Source organism: Pelodiscus sinensis, chromosome 2 (genome assembly GCF_049634645.1).
Source record: "Pelodiscus sinensis isolate JC-2024 chromosome 2, ASM4963464v1, whole genome shotgun sequence".
In the NCBI taxonomy this organism is placed as follows: domain Eukaryota; kingdom Metazoa; phylum Chordata; order Testudines; family Trionychidae; genus Pelodiscus; species Pelodiscus sinensis.
In genome coordinates this window covers 104,223,623-104,244,273 of record NC_134712.1, presented here as the reverse complement: position 1 = coordinate 104,244,273, position 20,651 = coordinate 104,223,623, and the positions used below count along the sequence as shown (strand labels likewise).

The window sequence follows — 20,651 nt, the reverse complement described above, 5'->3', positions numbered from 1 at the left end:
AACTCGTGAAGTCTTTCTGCCGCTCTACTCTGCACTAGTTAGGCCTCAGCTGGAGTACTGTGTCCAGTTCTGGGCGCCACATTTCAAGAAAGATGTGGAGAAATTGGAAAGGGTACAGAGAAGAGCGACAAGAATGATTATAGGTTTAGAGAACATTACCTATGAAGCCAGGCTTCACGAACTGGGCTTGTTTAGTTTGGAAAAAAGAAGATTAAGGGGGGACATGATAGCGGTTTTCAAATATCTAAAAGGGTGTCACAAGGAGGAAGGCGAAAATTTGTTCCTCTTGGTTTCTGAGGACAGGACAAGGAGTAATGGTCTTAAAGTGCAGCAGGGGAGGTTTAGATTGGACATTAGGAAAAAATTCCTAACTGTCAGGGTGGTCAAATATTGGAATAAATTGCCAAGGGAGGTGGTGGAATCTCCCTCTCTGGAGATATTTAAGAACAGGTTAGATAGACATCTGTCAGGGATGGTGTAGACGGAGCTTGGTCCTGCCTTGAGGGCGGGGGGCTGGACTTGATGACCTCTCGAGGTCCCTTCCAGTCCTATTATTCTATGATTCTATGATTCTTGGATTCATTCTCAGTTGAGGTGCAGAGGTCTTATTCTCTACGCTGGGCTTAAGTTTTAAGTTGTCTAAAATGGGAGGTGGGATGGAATGTGGCAGAAAACGTGGCAGGTGAGAGTTGTCTTCAGCACAACAACCTAGTTCATCACCATGGGTGCTTCCATCTCCATCATCACCATGCTAACAGGGCTTTCAAAGGACTTACCATTATGTTTTGAGACTTTTCCATGATTCTGAAAGATTGTTTTTCCAGATCCAGAAATGTAAAGCTGGTGTCTCAGAGGATTATACCCAAGTGGGAGAAGAACCAAAGTAACGTTGGTCAGCTGTGCCTGTGGTCTTCCAACAATTAAACTACAACCATCATCTTTGGAAAATCATGGGAGACCAGTTACACTCGAAAAATCTAGTCCAATTTTCATAACAGGCTGTTGGCCTTGTGTGACAATGTTACTTGTGGGATCACGTTGATTGTTAAAGACTTTAGTGCCTGTGTGTACTCCCTTTTTTACAGCTCTATATATGTTCCTCTTCTGCCCTTCCTCCTTTTGTCTGTTCCTGTAGCTGGGAAGTGGCGGGGTGAGAATTGAGAAAGGACAGTGAGCTTTTCAGCAGCCAGAATGCTCAGCATTGCCTGCTGGTTTCCCTTGGGAATTCAGTCTGCCTTCTCAGTGCCAGAAAACTGCCACTTTAAAGTTCCTGATGGTTTCGTAAAACCCAAGGCGGTACCAATCAAACTCTTTGGCTATTATTAGCATTTATTGAAAGGATCAGACATAGATAGAAGCTTCAGGGGACAGCCGAGTTAGTCTGTACAGGAAAAAAACAACAAATGGTCTGGTAGCACTTCATAGACTAATAAAAAATGTAGATGATATCATGAGCTTTCGTGTGCACAGCCCACTTCTTCAGATGACCGGAGTCATCTATCTTGTACAGTTGTATTGAAAGAATTCTTCTGCTTGGCTTTGTCTCTCAGAACTGCTGAGGATCCCAGTAAACCTTACAGACAAAGGCTTTTCCCATTCTCTGAGCATTAAAAAAAGCAGTAGAAATTTGGTGAGAGAGTGGGAGGGTGGCTGTAGTGCATATCTCTGTGTTATTTACATACCAACTACCAGGATTTTGGGTAATAAATAGGGATACTGTTGTTTGTAGATAATAGTAGCATCCTGTTATTTTCCTCTTGTCTTCTGTAGTCTGTTGTGCAAAATAAGATGTTGGGTTCCAGGCATGTTACTGTAATTTGGGTAACATGTGAAGGCATCTTGGATTTACACAATCTGGTGGCTACAAGGGGATTCTCAAACACTTTTTTTCAGCTAGATGAGTTGAGTTTTGAGTATTCCACAAAAGATTTGGCAGCTGGGAGGAGAGGCAGAATTAGGGTGTACTGCTTGTTATTGTTTAAATGACTGAACATTCCTTATTGGTGCACTGGATAAACCTCCATTTTTCTCCACCTCCAGGCTTGTGCTTTAACTCTTTCCTTCTCCCATGAATTGACTGTCATCTCCCCTCTCCTGACCTTGGTAAATAGGTGTGGAGACTGAGAAACTTTTGCCAGTAAGGGTTGAAGACAAGACATAACTGAAGCTTATTAGTGGGGTTGCTTCTAGTATAATATCCATCATAATTATCAATAGTAAACCTTAATTTCCAGTGCTCTCATTCTATACATTTTCCAGGCAGTAAATGCATCTAATACTGCAGATTACAGGGTGGGAATTGACCATTGTCAAACTTATTGTGGCTGTTGGGCATGGTACCTTAAGCCCGTATCTTGGGCTTTGCAGAAGATTGATATACTAACAAATGGATAAAGTAGGAAAGCGGTTTTGTGAAAGTCAATAAATAGCTGGAAGCTACAATTTAATAAGTATTTGGATATATCTGGCTCAGCTTCTATATATTTTAGCTGTCTTAAAAGTGATAAAAGGAGTTTAATTCCAGACTCCGTGGGACATTAGATGTCAGGAGAAATAAGTGAAAGCAAGGCATTTGAAATCAATAAATTGCTTCTGGGTATGACTTAATACAATCCGAATTTAAAGAAATAATGATCCTGAAAAAGATTTTGGAATAAAATACAGTTTTAAATTACACACTGCACTGAAAACCTGGCTCTGACTCTTGTGGAAATAAACATATGGAAATTAGCTAGAATGTAAGCACTGCAAATCACCTTCTGACTAGTAGGCACAAAAGAGTTGATGAAAAAATTGTAAATTCATGAAGAATAGCTTAGGGATGTGAGCGACTAGTTGACTAGTCGACTGCCTGATAAGCATATGCTTATTAGGTAGTTGAGTAGTGAGTCGACTAGTCACCCTCCCCCTTCCTGCCTCTATCAGAGAGAAGCAGTGGGAGGCTGAGGGGGGGAGGGGGGAAGAGAAGCAGGAGCCGGTGCTGGGGGGGAGCCAGCTTAAAAGTCAGTTCCCCCAAGCACCATCTCTGGGGGTGGCAGAGGCGCAGCAAGGGGGATCAGGCGCAAACTGGGAATCAGCTGATTCCCGGCTTGCACCTGGTCCCCCAACATTGTGCATCTGCTTTTAAAGTGTATTAAGAGCTGCCAGGGTGCTCTTAATACATTTAAAAGGCAGAGCCACAGCAGGGAATTCCATTGACTACTCGATTAGCTGATTACCTGCAATTTAACATCCCTAGAATAGCTGTACTTTGCTGCACCAGAGAACCCCAGCAACAAAGGTTGAGAGCAGGTGGGAGTAGAGCTGGTTTGATGGGCGGTAGCCTCGGGACCTGCGTGATGTCAGATCAGGAGAGGTCAAGCCACTGGATTCTCCTGGGGTTCCCCTCCTGGCTGCTGCTCTGGGAGAAACCTGAGGTCTGGCCTCCCCTGGCCTATCTGCCTGTCTCTGCTGCCCCAGCTTACTCGCAGGGCTCTGCTCCCAGACCCCTAGGTCCATGGGCTACTGGCCTTGCACCCAGGGTTTTTCCTCTGACTGACTGGCTCCACTCCCACTGCCCTCCCCTCCCCTTACCCCATCTCTCAAGCCACTGGCCCTGCAAACAAGCTTTGCTCCTAGATGCTCTCAACATCTGTGGCTAGGATTGTAGAATGAGAGCACTGGAAATTAAAGTTTTCTATTTACAGTCATGATGGATACTATACGAGAAGCAACACCCCAACAATACGCTTTAGTTATGCCTTGTCATTTTTGTGTTAATATTCTTGTATTGGTTTAATTTTGTCATCTTTGGTTTAGGTGTAAAATATGCCAGTTTAAACTGATATGAGCATTCAAACACAAAATTGCTCCAGTTTAACTAAATGAGTATAAAATCGCATTGTCGGTTAAGCTGATGAAAGTTTGTGTGTAGAACAGGCCTTAGACACCCATCTGCTGTGGCTAGGCCCTTGAGCGTTTTCATGGAATGAATGATAATTGGTTATATTTCATCAGATATATTTCTTCTGGGTGTAACAAGAATGGGGAAAAACAATCAACTTTGTTAACTGGGGTCTTGTCTATACTATGAGATAAGGTTGAATTTATTAAGGTTGCACTTATTTGCGTGTGGCTTGTCAAATGCCTTACACAATAGAGGCTTAAAGTGATCTTCTTGATGCACATTATAGGAAGGTATTCTTTCATAATTTTTAATAACTCTTCTTAGTATTTACAACTTTGTGGAAGAATGCAAATGAAATGTGCATCCTTACAGACTCTTTTTCCTTCATTCTCTATATCATGGGTTCCCAGACTGGGGGGCGTGAAGAAATTCTGGAGGGGGGGGCACAAGGCGACGCAGCCTCTCCCCCCTCCCCATCAAGTTTTGCTGCCCTGTTCAGTTCCTTTTTTCCTTTTTTTGTTTTGCTCAACAAGTATTGCTGTTATTTCGGGGGGAGGGAGGGTCAAAAATCAAAAAGGGAGGCGTGATGCCGAAAAGTTTGGGAACCACTGCTCTACAAACTGGTAAATGTAGGGTTGCTTTTGACTCGGCTACTGATTGGGGTTTTTAAAGCCTCTAGTCTGAGAAAAATGTGTGCCTATACAATTACATGAAGTTTGCAGGCAAATTGGATTTATTTGCTCAAATGATGGGCATGCCAGCTTCAATAGTGTAAATTTAAAGAGTGTTTTGAGCAGTCTCTTTAGAATTCTGATGTGTAAAATGTCACAGAAAAAGTAGAATCATAAGCAGTTTTAAGAGAATTTTGTTAATAAGAAGAGTCCTTCTTATGCAAATCAAGCATGTAATTCCAATTCACATATCAACAGTCAGATCCAGTTGCTGTTCAAGTATGGCATTGTTAAACTGTGGAGAGGTTTCCAGGATTATCAACAGTTACAGCATATTACAAGCGCTGCATCAAGGCTGACAGCTTTTTCACCTGATCTGTTATAATATCAGTAGGTTTTGTATGACTCTTAGCTTCATTCTGAGTCACATTTTTGTATTCATAAGAGCTTGTTGAAGTTAATTTTTCACTTATTCTGGAGAAAATGTTTAAAGTATTTAACTTTGATTCACAGTACTGCTGAGATGGCCAGATTGAAGAGCCAATGTACAATAGTGCTCTAAAATTGTATTATAAATTTTGGTAGCTATTGGACATCATTGATGTGACCTGGAAATTACATTATTAAAATGTGTCCATATGGATCTCTAAGGAATGGCTTTCTGTTTAAGGAACAGGTTTGGGAATTGGGAGATCAAGATTAGAGCTACAGCTTCCCTTTACAGTGACTTCCTCTGTGACCTCTGGCAAGTAACTTCATGCTGTGCCACACTTTCTAGGTTTGTAAGATGAGGCAAAGGGGAAGTGAAGATAAAATACACGAATACGTGTAAAGTACTTTAACTGTAAAATATTTTACAAGATTGAAATTTAATTTTAGATATTTGATTTCAGTCTTACCTGTAACAGATCAAATAAAGGGACTTATATTTTAGACCTAAATGACTAAATTTTTAATTTATAACTAAGTTTGAGCAGAGTAGACTAGAATCTGGAGAAAAAGAACATAAAATCATATTGTAACTGTATTTTTCCTGGAAATCTGAATAGGGTTCAGATTAGGGGAGAAAGGTAGACATGCTTTTCCAGACTCTGCTTGTGAAAATATCCAAAATGCTGTGCTGCACACAATAGATTGTGAAGATGGAAGAGGTGAAGCAGACCTTCTTTTTTTTTCAGTGGCAGGCCCATGCTAGATCTTGCTTCTACATTCTTTGTAGTGATGGGTTCAAGTTTTATTTTGGTGGGCTGTACTTTTAAATACCCTTTTATTGTATGCCTAGTTACCTCTTTAGGCCCAAGCAGTTGATTTGGTACCCACACCTTTATTTTCAACTTAAGATAATTGTGCTGATTTATAGTTTATAAGTGATCAATAATATAAACAAATGATAGAAAAAATTGTAATTATTTTTGTGTTGTCTTTTGGTGTATTAATGTTTAAGATTTTTACCCTGTTACCCTTTTTATATTGCATAATCCTGTCAATTTACATTTTCCAGAATGTCCCAATTATGTTAGATGTATTCAGAGGTTTCCATGACCTTTAGTACTCTATGTACTCTGTGTTGTTTTGCAAAGTGTGTGATAGATTTTTGTGGTTTACTTTAGTTCATGGAAAAGATGTCACAATGCAAAAAAACAAAACAAAATAAGCATTTAACTGTGGTTTAGAGTAATGCTTATTAGCTTAAAAATATTGGTCATTTGACGTTGGTGAGTTATTTGTTACTATCAAAACATAAAGAAGACTGTTTTTAGGTAGCCAATTACCTAAATGTGATCAACACTGAAATATTAATGGTCTGAACTTATTAAAAATAATTAAAACTTGGAAAGGTTTAACTTCTTTTTCCCTCCCAGCCTAGGGTAAAGCAGGATTGTGTTGGAGACATGACAGGTCAGGTAACTCTCCTCAACCCCCCCCAAAAAATCCATGATAGATCATCATCCGCCTCTTCTTTTTAATGAGCCAGCAAGAAAGCATGGAATGAAAAGCCAAAGAAAGTTCCAGTTCTTTCAGTAATTCTCCATAGTTATTTCACTCTTGATACACATGGGCTTCTTGCACTCAAGAATGGAATTTTTGGGTCAGCAGCTAGGACTGTAGCTACGCTTTGAGTATCCTCACCCCTCCTCTGCAGTGCATGAAGGGCAGAGTGGTCTACTCCTGAGGGAATTGCGTGTCAATGCATGCACACAAAATTCATGGCCCCTACTGATTTCTTTGTTTCCTCTCAGAAAAATGACTTCTGATGGGGAAATAAAGGGAAGTCACAAGAGCTGCCACAAGTACCTCCCTAGCAGTGGTGGCAGTTCAGTTTGTCAGAGCAACTGGTAGAAAGATAAAATCACTGCCAGTTGGGGGGGCTATGCTGTGTGTGAAAGAGAGAGACAGACACAGAGGGTAAGGCTTTGGGGTGTTTGAGGTGTGGGGTAGGCTCTGTCCCCTCAGGCAGAACAGAATGTAAAAGCCTGCCTGCTTAAGTGTATTGTTCCCTCAGGACTATAGAACAGGTGTAAAAACTTTAAGGCTTCTTTACATTGCCAGAGTGGTTAAAAGTAACCTTATTGTAATGGACAGTATGGCCTTATAAATGCTTATAGTACTTCAATTAGAAGAACTGGTCTACATTTTTTGATTGAAAAAAATTCCTATCAAAATATGGTCCATGAATGGCTTGCTACTGACCTTTCTGGCAATGGTCAGTAGTAAATGCAAATTCTGAGTCCTCACCCTCGCTTTTCAGTTGCCTATGATGTAACTCTGAGCATACGGCTGCATATATTTATTAACTAATAATTAGAATTATAGGGTCCTGACAGTTTCCTAGCACAAAAGGAAAAGTTTCCATCCAGACTCGGCCTTTTGCTATCTCAGAGCCTGCATGCTGGCTGGTTAACATGGAACTTATTCAACAGATCTGCAGAATATTCTGATGAAACATAGAAAGGACTCTACAAAACTAGTCCAGCCAAGTGGAAAAGATTTTCTGTTTAGGCAGAACAGAGCAACATCTCTCCCATATTTGTGTCATTTTAGACTACTGGTCATTGAAACGCACAGTGCTTTCTATGAGCTCTACTAGAGTTCACCTAAGCAGCTATATCAGCACACCGTCCACCCATGTAGGATCACGCTATACTTTCGCACTCTACAGTAGCTAAATTCCTGGAAGGCCTGTTGTATGCTTTCACTGTTAAGGGAACTCCTTCTGTACTGGCCATCTAGTGTGGGCCTAATTGTGTTGATAGCCTATGAGGGTACTCTTTTTTTAGGAAAACATACAGGCTAATTGACAGCTAGGGAGATATTTATAAATATAATATTTGAAAATTTATTTGTATAGGTAAATTTTGCGAGTTTTTAGTTACTTGACACAGGCATGCACACAATGAGTTTCTTCAATATGTATGTGCCGTAGAGGGGAAAATATAACAGTGGCAAAAGATTGTTGTTTTGATGAGAAATAGCCTCCACTATTTGATTAGTATGTAAATATAACTTAGTTACATTGCTTAACATGAGAGTTAACAAGAAATAAGTAAGAGTAAGAGACAAAAGTATTGAAAAGTATGATAAAATAGTAGTACATAGTGTTGTAGGAAAAGGAAAGGCCAAAAACTTCACCTTCTTAAATCTCTTTTTAGGCACCTAAATTAGTGGACCTCATCTTCACAGGAGCTACTGATTCTGCACTGGTAGAATCTGAGACATACATAAGAATGAAGCTGAATATTATTTTTAAATATACAAATCAAAATAACTGTTCACATTTTCAAAACACAAACTGCAGTATTCCCTTGTATAGTTAGTTGTAAAAGTCCGCAAACTCAGCGGTAATAACAATCCCAGGCCTGTACTTCAGGCCTTATGATTTTTAATGCATTTATCCTCACAACATGGATTATCCACCATTTTATAGATGGGGAATTGAGTCACAGAGAAACTACATCACTTGTTCAGTCACATAGGAGTTTGAATCCTAGTGCCCCAAGTCCCACCAGGAGCCCTAACCAGTGGTCCATCCAGTGCTTTTTTTGTGACGATACTGTCCTGTACGCAGTATCGGCATCTCCAGACGCAGTTCCAGCACCTCCAGTCAGAGCTCAACAACTTTTCCCCTGGAGTACCAGCACCTTTTTTTTTCTTTTTTTTAAACAAAAAAAAGCACTGGGTCCATCCTTCTTGTGAGTGAAGAGTGCTCACATTTTTTTGCCATGAAATACCATTGTATAAGATTTCTCTTCTGACAGTGTTAGTCATTTATCTCCCAAGTGCCTTTGTATCTAATTGGTTTGGTGTTTATTTTGTCAACCTCTTGTTAAACAATACCCAGTAGTTCTCAAGTTTAGAGAAAATTGTTCTGAGGCTGGAGATGACTTATAGTCATGGTTTGTACTATTAAAAGTAAGCACACTTAAAGTACTTTGAAACACAGTTGTGGCAACATTTTATTGCATAAAAATTCATTTTTTAATTCATTTTTAACCCACTCAAAGCATAACATTTTAAAATAACAAAACACTGTTTATTGGTCATTGTAGCTTATGACCTAAAAATGTCTTTGACGTTTGTGGCGACTACTAAATAAATTATATACATTGCTGTGGATTAGTTTTGAAAATTATTTTGTGTTTTTTATATACTCTCTTCAGTTGAGAAGGTGTTGTTCATCTTTCCTTGCTTTTAAAAGCCAGTCATTCTCCTCCTTATTTTGTTTGTTTTCATACAATTGCAAATGTACTGATATTTACATTGAAGGCAAAGAGAGCATGCTTATTAGCACTGAACTTCTGCTCACAGAACAAGTTTAAATGTAAATATTGTGTAAATCAGAAGCTCCCTGAGGGTTTGTCTTCACTGAAAAGTATAAAGCTTAGCGGCAGCAGCGCTGCTTTGGCAGTGCTTTAAACTGAAAGTGTGGCCATGGCACAAGTGCAGGGGGAGAGATCTCCCAGCGCTCTATGTAAACCATCTGCACAAGAAGAGTAACTAACAGCACTGGGAGCAGAACTCCAAGCACTATAGCCTAATTCACACTGGCACTTGATAGCACTGTAACTTTCTGTGTTCGGGAGGGTGTATTTTCACACTCCTGGGTCAGAAAGCAAACGCGCTGTAAAGTACCAGTGTCAACTTAACCCTAAAGCAGTGGTCACCAACCAGTAGATCAGAATCTACTGGTAGATCTTGGAGCCTCTGACAGGTGATCCTGACCGGTTTGGCCAAGAGGCTATCAAGTGCGGGCACTTCAGCTGCCTCTACCCCCACTGCTGTGCACCTCCTGCCCTTTGCCTTGGAGCTGCCTCTCCCCGTCCCTGGGAGCCTCCTGCTTGCTGTGCAGGGCAGGGCAGGGGAGGGAGAAGAGGGGCACTGAGGTCAAGTTGCCCCCTCTCCCATCCCGTATATTATTTCCACAGACCAGAGTGAGGAGCACAACAGGTCTTGGGAGAGAGTTTGTTGGCTGCCTTTCGAAGTGGTGCAGGGCCAGGGCAGCAGTGAGCCTGCCTTAGCCCCACTGCACCACCACCCAAGAGTCACCTGATGTAAGCAGTGTCCAGTCAGAGCCCACATCCTGAAACCCTACCCCAGTCATGACCCCCCTCCTGCACTCCAAGCCCCTACCCTAGCCTCGAGCCCCCCCAGGATCCAAACACCCTCCCAGAGCCTGCACCTAGAAACCCCTCCAGCCTCCAACTGCCTGCCCCATGCTCAGCTCAGAGCCCCTCTGACACTCCAAATCCCTTAATCCAAGACCACAGCTTGCTCCCCAAACCTCTGCCCCTGCCTGGTGAAAGCGAGGGAGTATGGGGGAGGGAGGGAGGATGGAGAAAGCGGGGCGGAGCCTCAGAGAAGGGGCACAAAGGAGACAGGGCAAAGGTATTTGGGTCTGAGGTAGATCTCGGAATGCACTTCAATTCAAAAAGTGATCTCATGCTTTCAAAGGTTGGAGACCACTGCCCTAAAGGATCTTTCAAACTTAGGCTATCCCCAGTGTGTTTTTACTTCAATACCTAATAATTATTTCCAATGTATTCATTGATAGAATAAATACTTGCTGCTGAGGCATTTGTTTAAGCCTTCACAGATTTCAAGCAAGCAAATCTCTCCCCTCCCATTGTTACTGTCCCTTTAGAGATGACTTTGAAAGGGTTAGCCTGTGGCCATTTGTTTGGTTCCTTGGAATATGTTGCATTTAAATCTGGAAAGGATTTTAACATCTCAGAATAAGTTAACTATGGAACCTCTATTACTAACACTGTTTAAATAAAAATCTCTTCGAAAAAGTTGTTAGTTCCTATTTTACATATCATTTGCATTTCAGCTCCTTCCTGAGATTGGATGAGTGACAATTAACTGAAAAGTGGGAAACTTTTTAAGAGGCAAAGACAAGATTGCAGATACCTACGTATATCTATCTAGAGCTTGAGATTGTATTTCATGTAGCTATGGGAAGTAAGCTTTTTATATATTAGGGGTGGGCAATAATTTTTAATAGGGGGCACTCCAAGATTTTGGTAAGTGGTCACGGGCCGCTGTGAAGGAGGTGTTGGGGTCTGGGATGGCAGGTGGGGTGTAGAAGGGAGCCTGGGATAGAGGGCTAAGGTGCAGGAGAGGGAGTGTGAAGTCTGAAAAGGAGTTCTGATGAAGGAAAGGGTTATAATCTGAGGCAGAGGATTGGAGTGCAGGGGTCCAGGAGAAGATTTTGGCCTGGAGGAGGGGTGTAAAGGGAGGTGCAAGGTCTGGGTGGGAGCTGGGACCTGGAAGAAGGGGGAAAAAGGGGTGCAGCGGGCTTGGGTGGTGACGTGGGGCAAGGGAATGGAGTGCAGGGTCGGGGGAGGGGGAATATGTGTACAGGAAAGGATTCTGGCGAGGAGGAGGATACAGAAGGGGTGTAGGGTCTGGGAGGGAGTTGTGACCTGGAGAAGGTGGGGAGAGGGACTACAGAAGGTTTGGCAGGTAGTTGAGGGGAGAGTGGGTTTGGGGTGCCAGAGGCAGACTTTGGCTGGGAGGCACTTACCTAGGCAACTCCTTACCAGTAGCGCTGCATGAACCTGAGACAGGCTCTGTGTGTGGGGCGGAGGAGAGGGGGCACGGGCTACTCCAAGTGGCTCTGCTCCAGCACAGGGAGTGAGGATGCTTTATTTGCTGTCCCTACCTGCAGAAACGTTTCTCAGCTTCTATTGGAAGAAGCAAGCCCATGGGAGCTTGGGACAGCACACAAAGCTTTCTTCTCCGTGCTCCGCTTCCAGAGCAAACAGCAGCCCGCTGTTTAAAGCAGCTGTAGATGCTCTGTAGTAAGGGTGCTGGCGAGGCAGCCGTGAGCTGGATCCAGCAGCTTAGCGGGCTGGATGCGGCCCTCTAGCCGCCGCTTGCCCTTCCCTGTTATGTATGGACAGGTAGTCACAGATTATACATATATAGACACACACTATTTTAAAATTATTGCAGTGATTAATTTTATGTTTTTTCTTTCGTGAGCTGTCACTTTAATTAGGTATCTAAATTACATTTTGACATAAAATAATTTTGTTCCGTTTATTACTTTTATAATTGTAAATCAGTTTACAATACTTCATTTTGCTCAATATTTGCTAAAAGCTACTATCAGAATGTAACTGGCACAACAATAAGCAGTCCTGATTAGTGTCAGAGCATTGAAAATGTGAAATGGCTCTTCTAGTGCTCCTTAGGGCTTGCTCAAGGACTATGACATGTTACTCTTCTAGGAGAGTGACCTCAAATAATTTGGATTCTGTGGTATTTGCCAATCAGTTGAAAAGCAGGTGGAGAGAAAAGATTCACTGGGTAGTATTTGGAAACCACTTTCTTAGAAATACGGAGTATTTTTCATGTCCTGTATTTGTTTTGGAAGTCTAAATTTTATATTAGATGACAAGCTAATTTTCCTTATTAAAATTAGTTTTAATCTTTCTATTAATTAGAGTAAAAATGCTCTGTTCATGCCACATTGTAGACTGCCTCTGAGGATAACTTCATGATCCAACACAATTAATGTGTTTAGCTATCACAAGTTTTTAAAGAATGTACTAAGAAACTTAGCTCTGAAAATTATTGGCATAACTAAGGGTATGTTCTTAAACCTTGCTTCTAAAAACTGCTGAATGTTAATGGTAAAATAGTTAAAACATAGCCAATGCTAATAACCATTGGATGTTTTTTCCTAAATAACTCATCTTGGTTTTCTTTCTACAGTAAATATTTATGCTTGCGTAAGCCTCTGTTGTTTACTTTATTACACAATAAAATTGAGATGACAACTTTTGCCTTCATGCTAGTGATGCCAGCCTCTATCAGCCATTTGTTTATATTTTCAAACAAGCACCTTCCTGCTTTTTCCTCGTGCACAAGAAGTGTTTCCAATAAACATCTATAAAACGACCTCATTTTCTGCCTTCAACTCCCTGCTTTTAAACTTTCCCCTGATGTGATTACTACAAAAATACTGATAGTGGTTAGGTAGATGATATATTTAGACCACGCTGCCTATCATGTTAGTCAGTGTTGTCTCATATTTTGCTTGTGTTCCCACTGTGTATATCTACATGCTGTGGGTTTTTTTTTAACTTGGATTTGTAAGCTCTTTGAGAGAGGGAATTTTATTTTTGATACTACATAGTTAGGGTCCTCACAAATTCACAGCCAGGAAAAGTATGTCATGGACCTTGAAATCTGGTCTCTCCATGAAATCTTTTTTTTGGTATGCTTTTACTAGGGATGTTAAATAGCAGTTAGTAATCTAATCGAACATCGACTACTCGATTAGTTGATAAGGCAGTCTGTTGCAGCTCTGCTTTTTACTACATTTAAAAAGCCACTCTTACTACATTTAAAAAGCAAAGGTTTAGTGTCTGGGACCCGGTGTGACTGGGACTGCTTTGTCCTGGGTTGTACCAGGTCCCTCTCAGCACCTTTGCCCCCCTGTGGAGACAGTGCTGTGGGGAAATGGCTTTTAAGCCAGCTCCTGCTCCCCCTCCCGGTGCCTCTGATACAGAGGCAGAATGGGGGCAGGAGGAGAAGCGACTAGTTGAGTAGTGACTTGACTACCCCAATAAGCCTAAGCTTATCGGATAGTTGACTAGTTGCTTACATCCGTAACTTTTATCCTATAGAGTTCATGGGTGAGACAGACATTGCCCAAATTAGGGGATCTGACATGATAGGGAGTTTTAAGGGCATTGCCATCTATACTTTGTGCTGCCTTCAAAGCTGGGTGGCTGCAGCGGGATGGCTGTTGGCCAGATGCACAGCTCTGAAGGCAGTGCTATGCCAGCAGCAGCACAGAAGTAAGGATGGCAATACCATATCATGCTACCCATAGTTTTATGCTGCTGCCTTCAGAGCTGGACAGCTGGAGTGTGGTGTCTGCTGACTGAGGGCCCTGATCTGCAGGCATCCGCTCAGAAATAAGGGTGGCCAGAGCTGGCCCAAGGTGTGGGCCAGCTGGGCTACCGCTGGGGCACCCCATCGTAGGAGCACGCGAATGGCTCGGGCCAGCCCTGAGGGTGGCAACACCATCCCATGCCATTCTTACTTCTGCATTGGTGCCTGGTGGTGGCTCTGCCTTGAGAGCTGGGCTTTCAGCCAGAAAGCCCAGCAGCACCTGCTCTCTGGCTGCTCAGCTCAGAAGACAACGCCACTGCCAGCAGCAGTACAGAAACATGAGTAGTAGGGATGTGACTAGTTAACTGATAAGCCTAGGCTTATTGGGTAGTCGAGTCACTACTTGACTAGTCACTTTCCCCCATCACTGCCTCTGTATCAGAGGCACCAATGGGGGGAGCAGGAGCTGGTTCTGGGGGGGAGCTGGCTTAAAAGCCAGTTCCCCTCAGCACTCTTTCCACGGGGCATGGGAGGCAGACGTGCAGCGGGGGAAACGGCGCAAGCGGGTACCAAAGCAGTCCCATTCATGCGGGTTCCCTGCTACGCCTTCTCCTTTGAAATGTACAAGAGCCAACCGTGGCCCTTGTACATTTCAAAGGCAGAGGCGCAAGCACCCCCCCCCCCATCAACTAATTGAATAGTTGATGGAAATTCCATCAACTACTCGATTAGCTGATTAATCAAAATTGAGCATCCCTAATGGGTAGATGTATCACAACCTTCCCTGCAGTAACCTTGTGACCAATTCACAGCTCTTTTTTTAAAAATCAAGATCCCTACAATTACAACACTCTGAGATTTCAGAATTAAATGGCTGAAATAATGAAATTTATGATTTTTAAAAGTACAATGACTAAAATTGACCAGAATGGGCCAGGAATTTTGGATGGACCCTGTAGTACAGTAGTGTTCTGGTTTATGACCGCAGCACCTAGGTTGTATTACATTCCAAGTAATTAACAAGGGTAAAAGTGTGCTTTCATAAACAGTGTTCATGAAATTTCAAAAAGTATGTTTAAGGCTTGATTATTGAAAACTTATGAGAACAATGTGCTTCTTAACAAAAGTTTAAATCTAATTTCTTTATTGTGCATAGTTCCAGATATAGTTCTTTAATGCACCTATCTATCTCTTCTGTCTTCCAGAGAATGCTGCAGAAGCAGACTTGTGGCTTTTGAACAGTTGCACGGTAAAAAGCCCAGCTGAAGATCACTTCAGAAACTCAATTAAGTAAGTTGCAGTCTTTTATCTCCCCCAAAGAAGCCCAGTAATATCTAAAAAGTCTTTAGTTTTAAAGGATATCTATTTTCAGTTGAGTTTTCTTATGATCTGCACTCATCTAGCTGGAATAGATTGTGAATGGTAATGTAGTCATTGTCTAATAGCTTGTTTTGGGGATTTGTAGTTGTTCAGTCCAGGGCATCTCTGCTATAAGTCTCCCTGGTATGCATCTGTTCCGCACTAAAGTTGTTAACGCTTGTAGGAGCTGATGCGTTATAAATCCTCCCATTCTCCGCTCTTAAGTCGTGCAAACCCCCCCACCAATTTGCACAAATGGAAGTCAGCAGCAGAAAAAAAATTCCCCACTTTGAGTTATTTCACCATAAGTCCCAAGTTTTTTGGAATGTATCTTAGACTTATAGCAAGGATGGCCTGTAGTACACTCACCAGGCAGGAGACAGCTCTCCTGTTACTGCAAAATCTAGGAGTTTCCATATTTTTCTAAGGAAGGTTTTACTGCAGCAATGGGTAATCTAGGTTAGTGAGTGGGCCTCATGAGATGCCTTCCTTCATTTCAGTGAGCCGCAAGATTGTCATAACTAAGACGGTCTCCTGGAATAGGGTAGTTTTGCTCACTACACTTATGAACCTAAAATTTGCAGGGTGTGCTGATTGAACTGTAGCAGTGTTTTAATTGGATGCAGAGGGAGCACACAGCTCTCACAGTCAGTGTTGTGTATAATCAGCACACACCACACTTCACGTGCCCTTATTTAATGTGCATTTCACTTTAGTAATATCAGCAGGAAAAATCCTATGTGGATGGAAACCAGCAGAATCTAGAAACTCTGTGTATGGGCAATGGTAAACAAAATGTCTCATGGGCCATGCATAGAACCCAGTGGGACACAGTCTACAGGTTGCCTACCACTGTCTTACAGTGTTTTCTTAAATAATTATTTTTTGTAAAGGTACTGTGAATGACCAACCATCTTCTTCCACCCCCATATATTTAAAAGTGACCATCAGTGGATCCCTTTAGTTAATTTAAAAATGTTTGCTGCAAAGTATTTAGAACTATAAATATAATACTTGCATGTGGAGATGGTGGTATATTCTGGGTCATGTCCATCCCAGATTTGCTGCTTGGCTTATATTGAACATGATTTCATGGACTGAGCATGCTCAGTAATACTGCTGAAACCAGCTGCCCTCACTATGTACTGTTGCTATTAGCAGGGATATCTTCGCTTACATATAATTATTATTGAAAAGGGTAAAGTGAGAACCTGTCTTCACATTCAGAGCCACAGTGACATGAATGCAGCTGTACCGCTGTAGTGACGATTCTCCTCTAAGCTGATGGGAGAGCTTCTTCCATTGGCGTAGTTGATCTTCCTTCTGTACTGACAGTAGTTAGTAAGAGGGGAGAAGATGCACAGCAGTATTTATGCTGGAGCTTAAGTTGGTATAACTACATCACTTAAGAGTGTGAAAAATCCACACTCCTTAGTAATGTAGTTACATTATGTTGGTTTCTAATGTAGACTTAGCTTGAGTATATTATAGTTAAAATAGAACTAGTCTTCTGGAAGTATATTGTGTGGTTGTGTGTTGATTTCCAGATAAGGTTAAGCCTAGGATTTTAAATGTCTTAACTTTACTAGATGCCTAAAACCAGAGACTGGATTTACAGGCAGTCCCCGGATTACGTACAAGATAGGGACTGTAGGTTTGTTCTTAAGTTGAATCTGTATGTAAGTCGGAACTGGCGTCCAGATTCAGCTGCTGCTGAAACTGACCAGCGGCTGACTACAGGAAGCCCGAGGCAGAGTTGCTCTGCCCCGGGCTTCCTGGAATCAGCCTCTGATCAGTTTCAACAGGCTGAATCTGGATGCCAGTTCCCACTTACATACAGATTCAACTTAAGAACCCCAGGCGTCCCCAGGTCAGCTGCTGCTGACACTGATCAGCAGTAGATTCCAAGAAGCCCGGGGCAGAGCAATTCTGCCTCGGGCTTTCTGTAGTCAGCGCTGGTCAGTTTCAGCAGCGGCTGACTTGGGGACTCCTGGGGCAGAGCAGCGGGGGTGCTGCTGGGTTGCTCCAGTAGCGCCGCTCCTGGGCACTACTGGACCAATCCAGCAGCACCCCAGCTGCTCTGCCCCAGGCGCCCTGATTCAGCAGCGGCTGAATCAGGATGCCTGGGGCAGAGCAGCTGGGGTGCTGCCGGGTTGGTCCAGTAGCGCCCAGAGTGGCGCTGCGGGACCAACCGGCAGCGCCCCAGCTGCTCTACCACAGGCATCCGGAGAAAAGCCTGTACTAGCTGCGCCCCCCCTCCCCCCCAGCAGACCAGGGAGACGCGGGCGGGGGACCGAGACGCACCGCGGTCCCGCCGCCCGGGTCCTCCGCGGCTTTGCTCCACGTCTTGCTGGTCTGCTCGAGACCAGCAGACCAGGGAGACGGGGAGCAAAGCCGCGGAGCACGCCGGCAGCGGGACAGCCGCGGCACGTCTGGGCTGTCCGTTGCCCGCGTGCTCCCCGGCTTTGCTCCCCATCTCCCTGGTCTTGGGAGATGTGGAGCAAAGCCGCGGAGCACGCGGGCAGCGGACAGACCAGACGCGCCACGGCTGTCCCGCTGACGGTGTCCTCAGAGGCTTTGCTTCCCGTCTCCCTGGTCTGCTGGTCTTCAGCAGACCAGGGAGACGGGCAGCAAACCCGTTCGTAACTGCGGATCCGACATAAGTCGGATCTGCGTAACTCGGGGACTGCCTGTATAGTGTATTACAACAATCTATAACCTGTTTAAACCTCAACTGCCATCCTTTTTTTCCTTCTATCCTATGACTGGAGAAGTGTTAAGAAGCCACTGAATGGTTCTTTGAAATTAGTGTAAGTAGTTAACACCTAACATTCTGCTCTGCCTTGTATTTAGCTGTCACACTGGTATTACCCAGACTGCAGGAAGCTCTGTGTAAGCTCAAAAGTCTGTCTTCTCACCAACAGATATTGGTCCAATGAAAGATAAGATCTTGCCCACTTTGCCTCTTTACTCTTCTGAAAGACTTTTTATTTAAATATATAGCATGTCCTGCAGAAAAATATGGAATACTTGTTACCTTATGAGTGCCCAGTGCCCAGCAAAAGTATAGCTTTGATAAAAATAAATGGAAAACTTGAACAGTCATAATTGTGTATCCAGTATGAGTACAATGTGTTGTCCTCTATTACTCATAGATCTTACCTTTACTAAACACTCATGGACGCTTATGCAATGTTTTGTGACGTAGCTGATGATTTGTTTGGCAGAACACATTTAATTCCCACCAAGTAGCTTGCATGTTTTGGGGAAGAGAGAGAGAGCTATATTGAAACTCTCTGCTAGTAGCAGCAGCTTCACAGTAATATATCCTGGAACAGAAACAATTTGCCCATAGATGAAACAATTAAAATAAAAAAAAAATTACCCAACAGAGAAGTTCCTTTCCTGGTTGCCAACACTGCACACAGACCCACTGACACTGAGCTATCACCGTTCCCAGATCTCTTTCTTCAGTGGTAACAGCATATATATATATATATATATATATATAATATACACATACACACACACACACACACACACACACACGAACTATATATATGTATATATAATATGTAAACTTTTAAACTTTTCATGTGGGATGATGGAGTGATGTCATGTATCTCTCTGCGTCCTGCAGCCCCTTTCTCTGCCCTCAGCCATATGGCCTCCTCCAGAGAGCTGCAGGCCATGTGGCCTCCCCCTTCTCCTGTACTTGGAGTGGGGAAATGGGAGCCACATGGCCTACAGCTGGGCCTGGCTGCAGTGAGGTCTTGGGCCCAGTCCAACCCCCCAGCGGCTGGGGCGGGGGAGAGCTGGGCCTGGTGAGGCTGTGGGGAAAGGGAGGAAAACCAGGGATGGTGCAGCCTCAGCTGTGCCTAGCAGCCAGGTGGGGGAAGAGCTGGAGCTAAGATGGCCTTGGCTTTACTTGGCACCTGGGGGTGGTGGAGGGGAGGGCAGAGCTGGAGCTGGCCAGGACACGCCTTCGTCCTGCCCTTCTTGGTGGCCATGGGGAGAACCGGGGCTTGCCTGCCCATGGGGTGGGGGGGTTGGCGAGTGTAGCCCGTGTGTGTGTGTGTGTGTATTAGTCTCTAAGGTGCCACAGGACTACTCATTGTTTTTAAAGTTACAGACTAATATGGCTATCCCACTGAGGCTTTTAAAGTTCTAGTTTAGTGAGTCTGTTATTCTCTAAAGACATAATGATCATCAAAAAGCTTCCTCCTTCTGAACTGTTAAGAAAATGATTCATTAAATGACGTTTCTTACTTCAGGAATTTTTTATCACATACCATTATCTCAATAGTTCTAAAATGAGTAATCAAAGCCGTCAGCCTCTATTAATATTTTCAAATGTTGAAAGTTAATTCTGTGGAGTGATTTTTCACAATGTAGTTACTGTTGAACCTACTGACGCAAGTGAGAGTACTTTTCTGAATGCTTAGTAGGAAAGATTGCCCAGCACACCCATGCATCAGATTGCAAATAGGGATGTGAATGGTCAATTGGCAATCAGCAAGCATAACCAGTAAGCATTATTACATTCTCTCTTGTCCCATTTTCAGACATGGCCCAATAAAAACATAATTAAGACTCCATATTTGTCACTGAGGTCACACAAGTCACAGATTCCATGTCTTTCTGTGACTTCCTATGACTTCAGCAGTGGTTGATGTGCCTGGCCTTGGGTCTGCCTGAGCACCTTTGGTGGTCCCCGGGCTAGGTACATTGGCCACTAGTGGGGCAGTCCTGGGGACTCCTATCTTCCAGCAGCAAGTGTTTGAATGTTGGGGGAGCTCAGGGCTGTGGTTGGGTGCAGGGTGGTGCTTACCGGAGGCCTGGGGGGACTTGGTGGAAAGGCAACAGCAACTCCCCTCCATCTGCTCTTAGTTTTATGTATTGACTTTGCCTGCACTCTCTCAGTGGAAGCTGTAGAACCAGGCTTGGGGACAGAACGGAGACAGCATGTGGAGCTAGCAGCTGGAGGTCACCGTTCCCTAGGAGCTGGGTATGGAGCATGACTGAGCCCCTCCAGCCTCTCTGTGGAAACCCCCAACACCTGCAGTGCCCTCCCAAACTTTAGTCCAGGATTCATTATAAAATCCATGGACAGGTTACAGGCAGTGAATTTGTATTTACTCCCTGTGACCTGTCCATGATTTTTACTAAAAATACTCATGACTGAAGCTATGTCTACACTGGGGGGCCAATGATGAACTAAGCTACACAACTCTTGCTATGTGACTAGTGTATCTGGAGTTGACGTACCTTAGTTCTAATTACTGCAGCATCCCCGCTTGCCTTACTCTTCTCAACCTGGTGGAGTACCAGAGTAGACGGCAGTATGATCAGCGGTCAATAGAGGCAACTGGTGACAGGGAAAGAGG

General features: G+C 43.4%; 1 protein-coding gene across 13 annotated transcripts in view; it reads left to right on the top strand.

Annotated features, from left to right (window-relative positions):
* CDKAL1 (CDKAL1 threonylcarbamoyladenosine tRNA methylthiotransferase) overlaps nt 1–20,651 on the top strand; it is a 572,751-nt gene that overhangs the window by 100,522 nt on the left and 451,578 nt on the right. For all 13 annotated transcript variants that reach the window (XM_006121835.4, XM_075921165.1, XM_006121831.4 and 10 more), the window contains one exon: nt 15,111–15,195. In XM_006121835.4, coding sequence (XP_006121897.2) covers nt 15,111–15,195 — 85 coding nt within the window. The remainder of the gene's footprint in view (nt 1–15,110; nt 15,196–20,651) is intronic.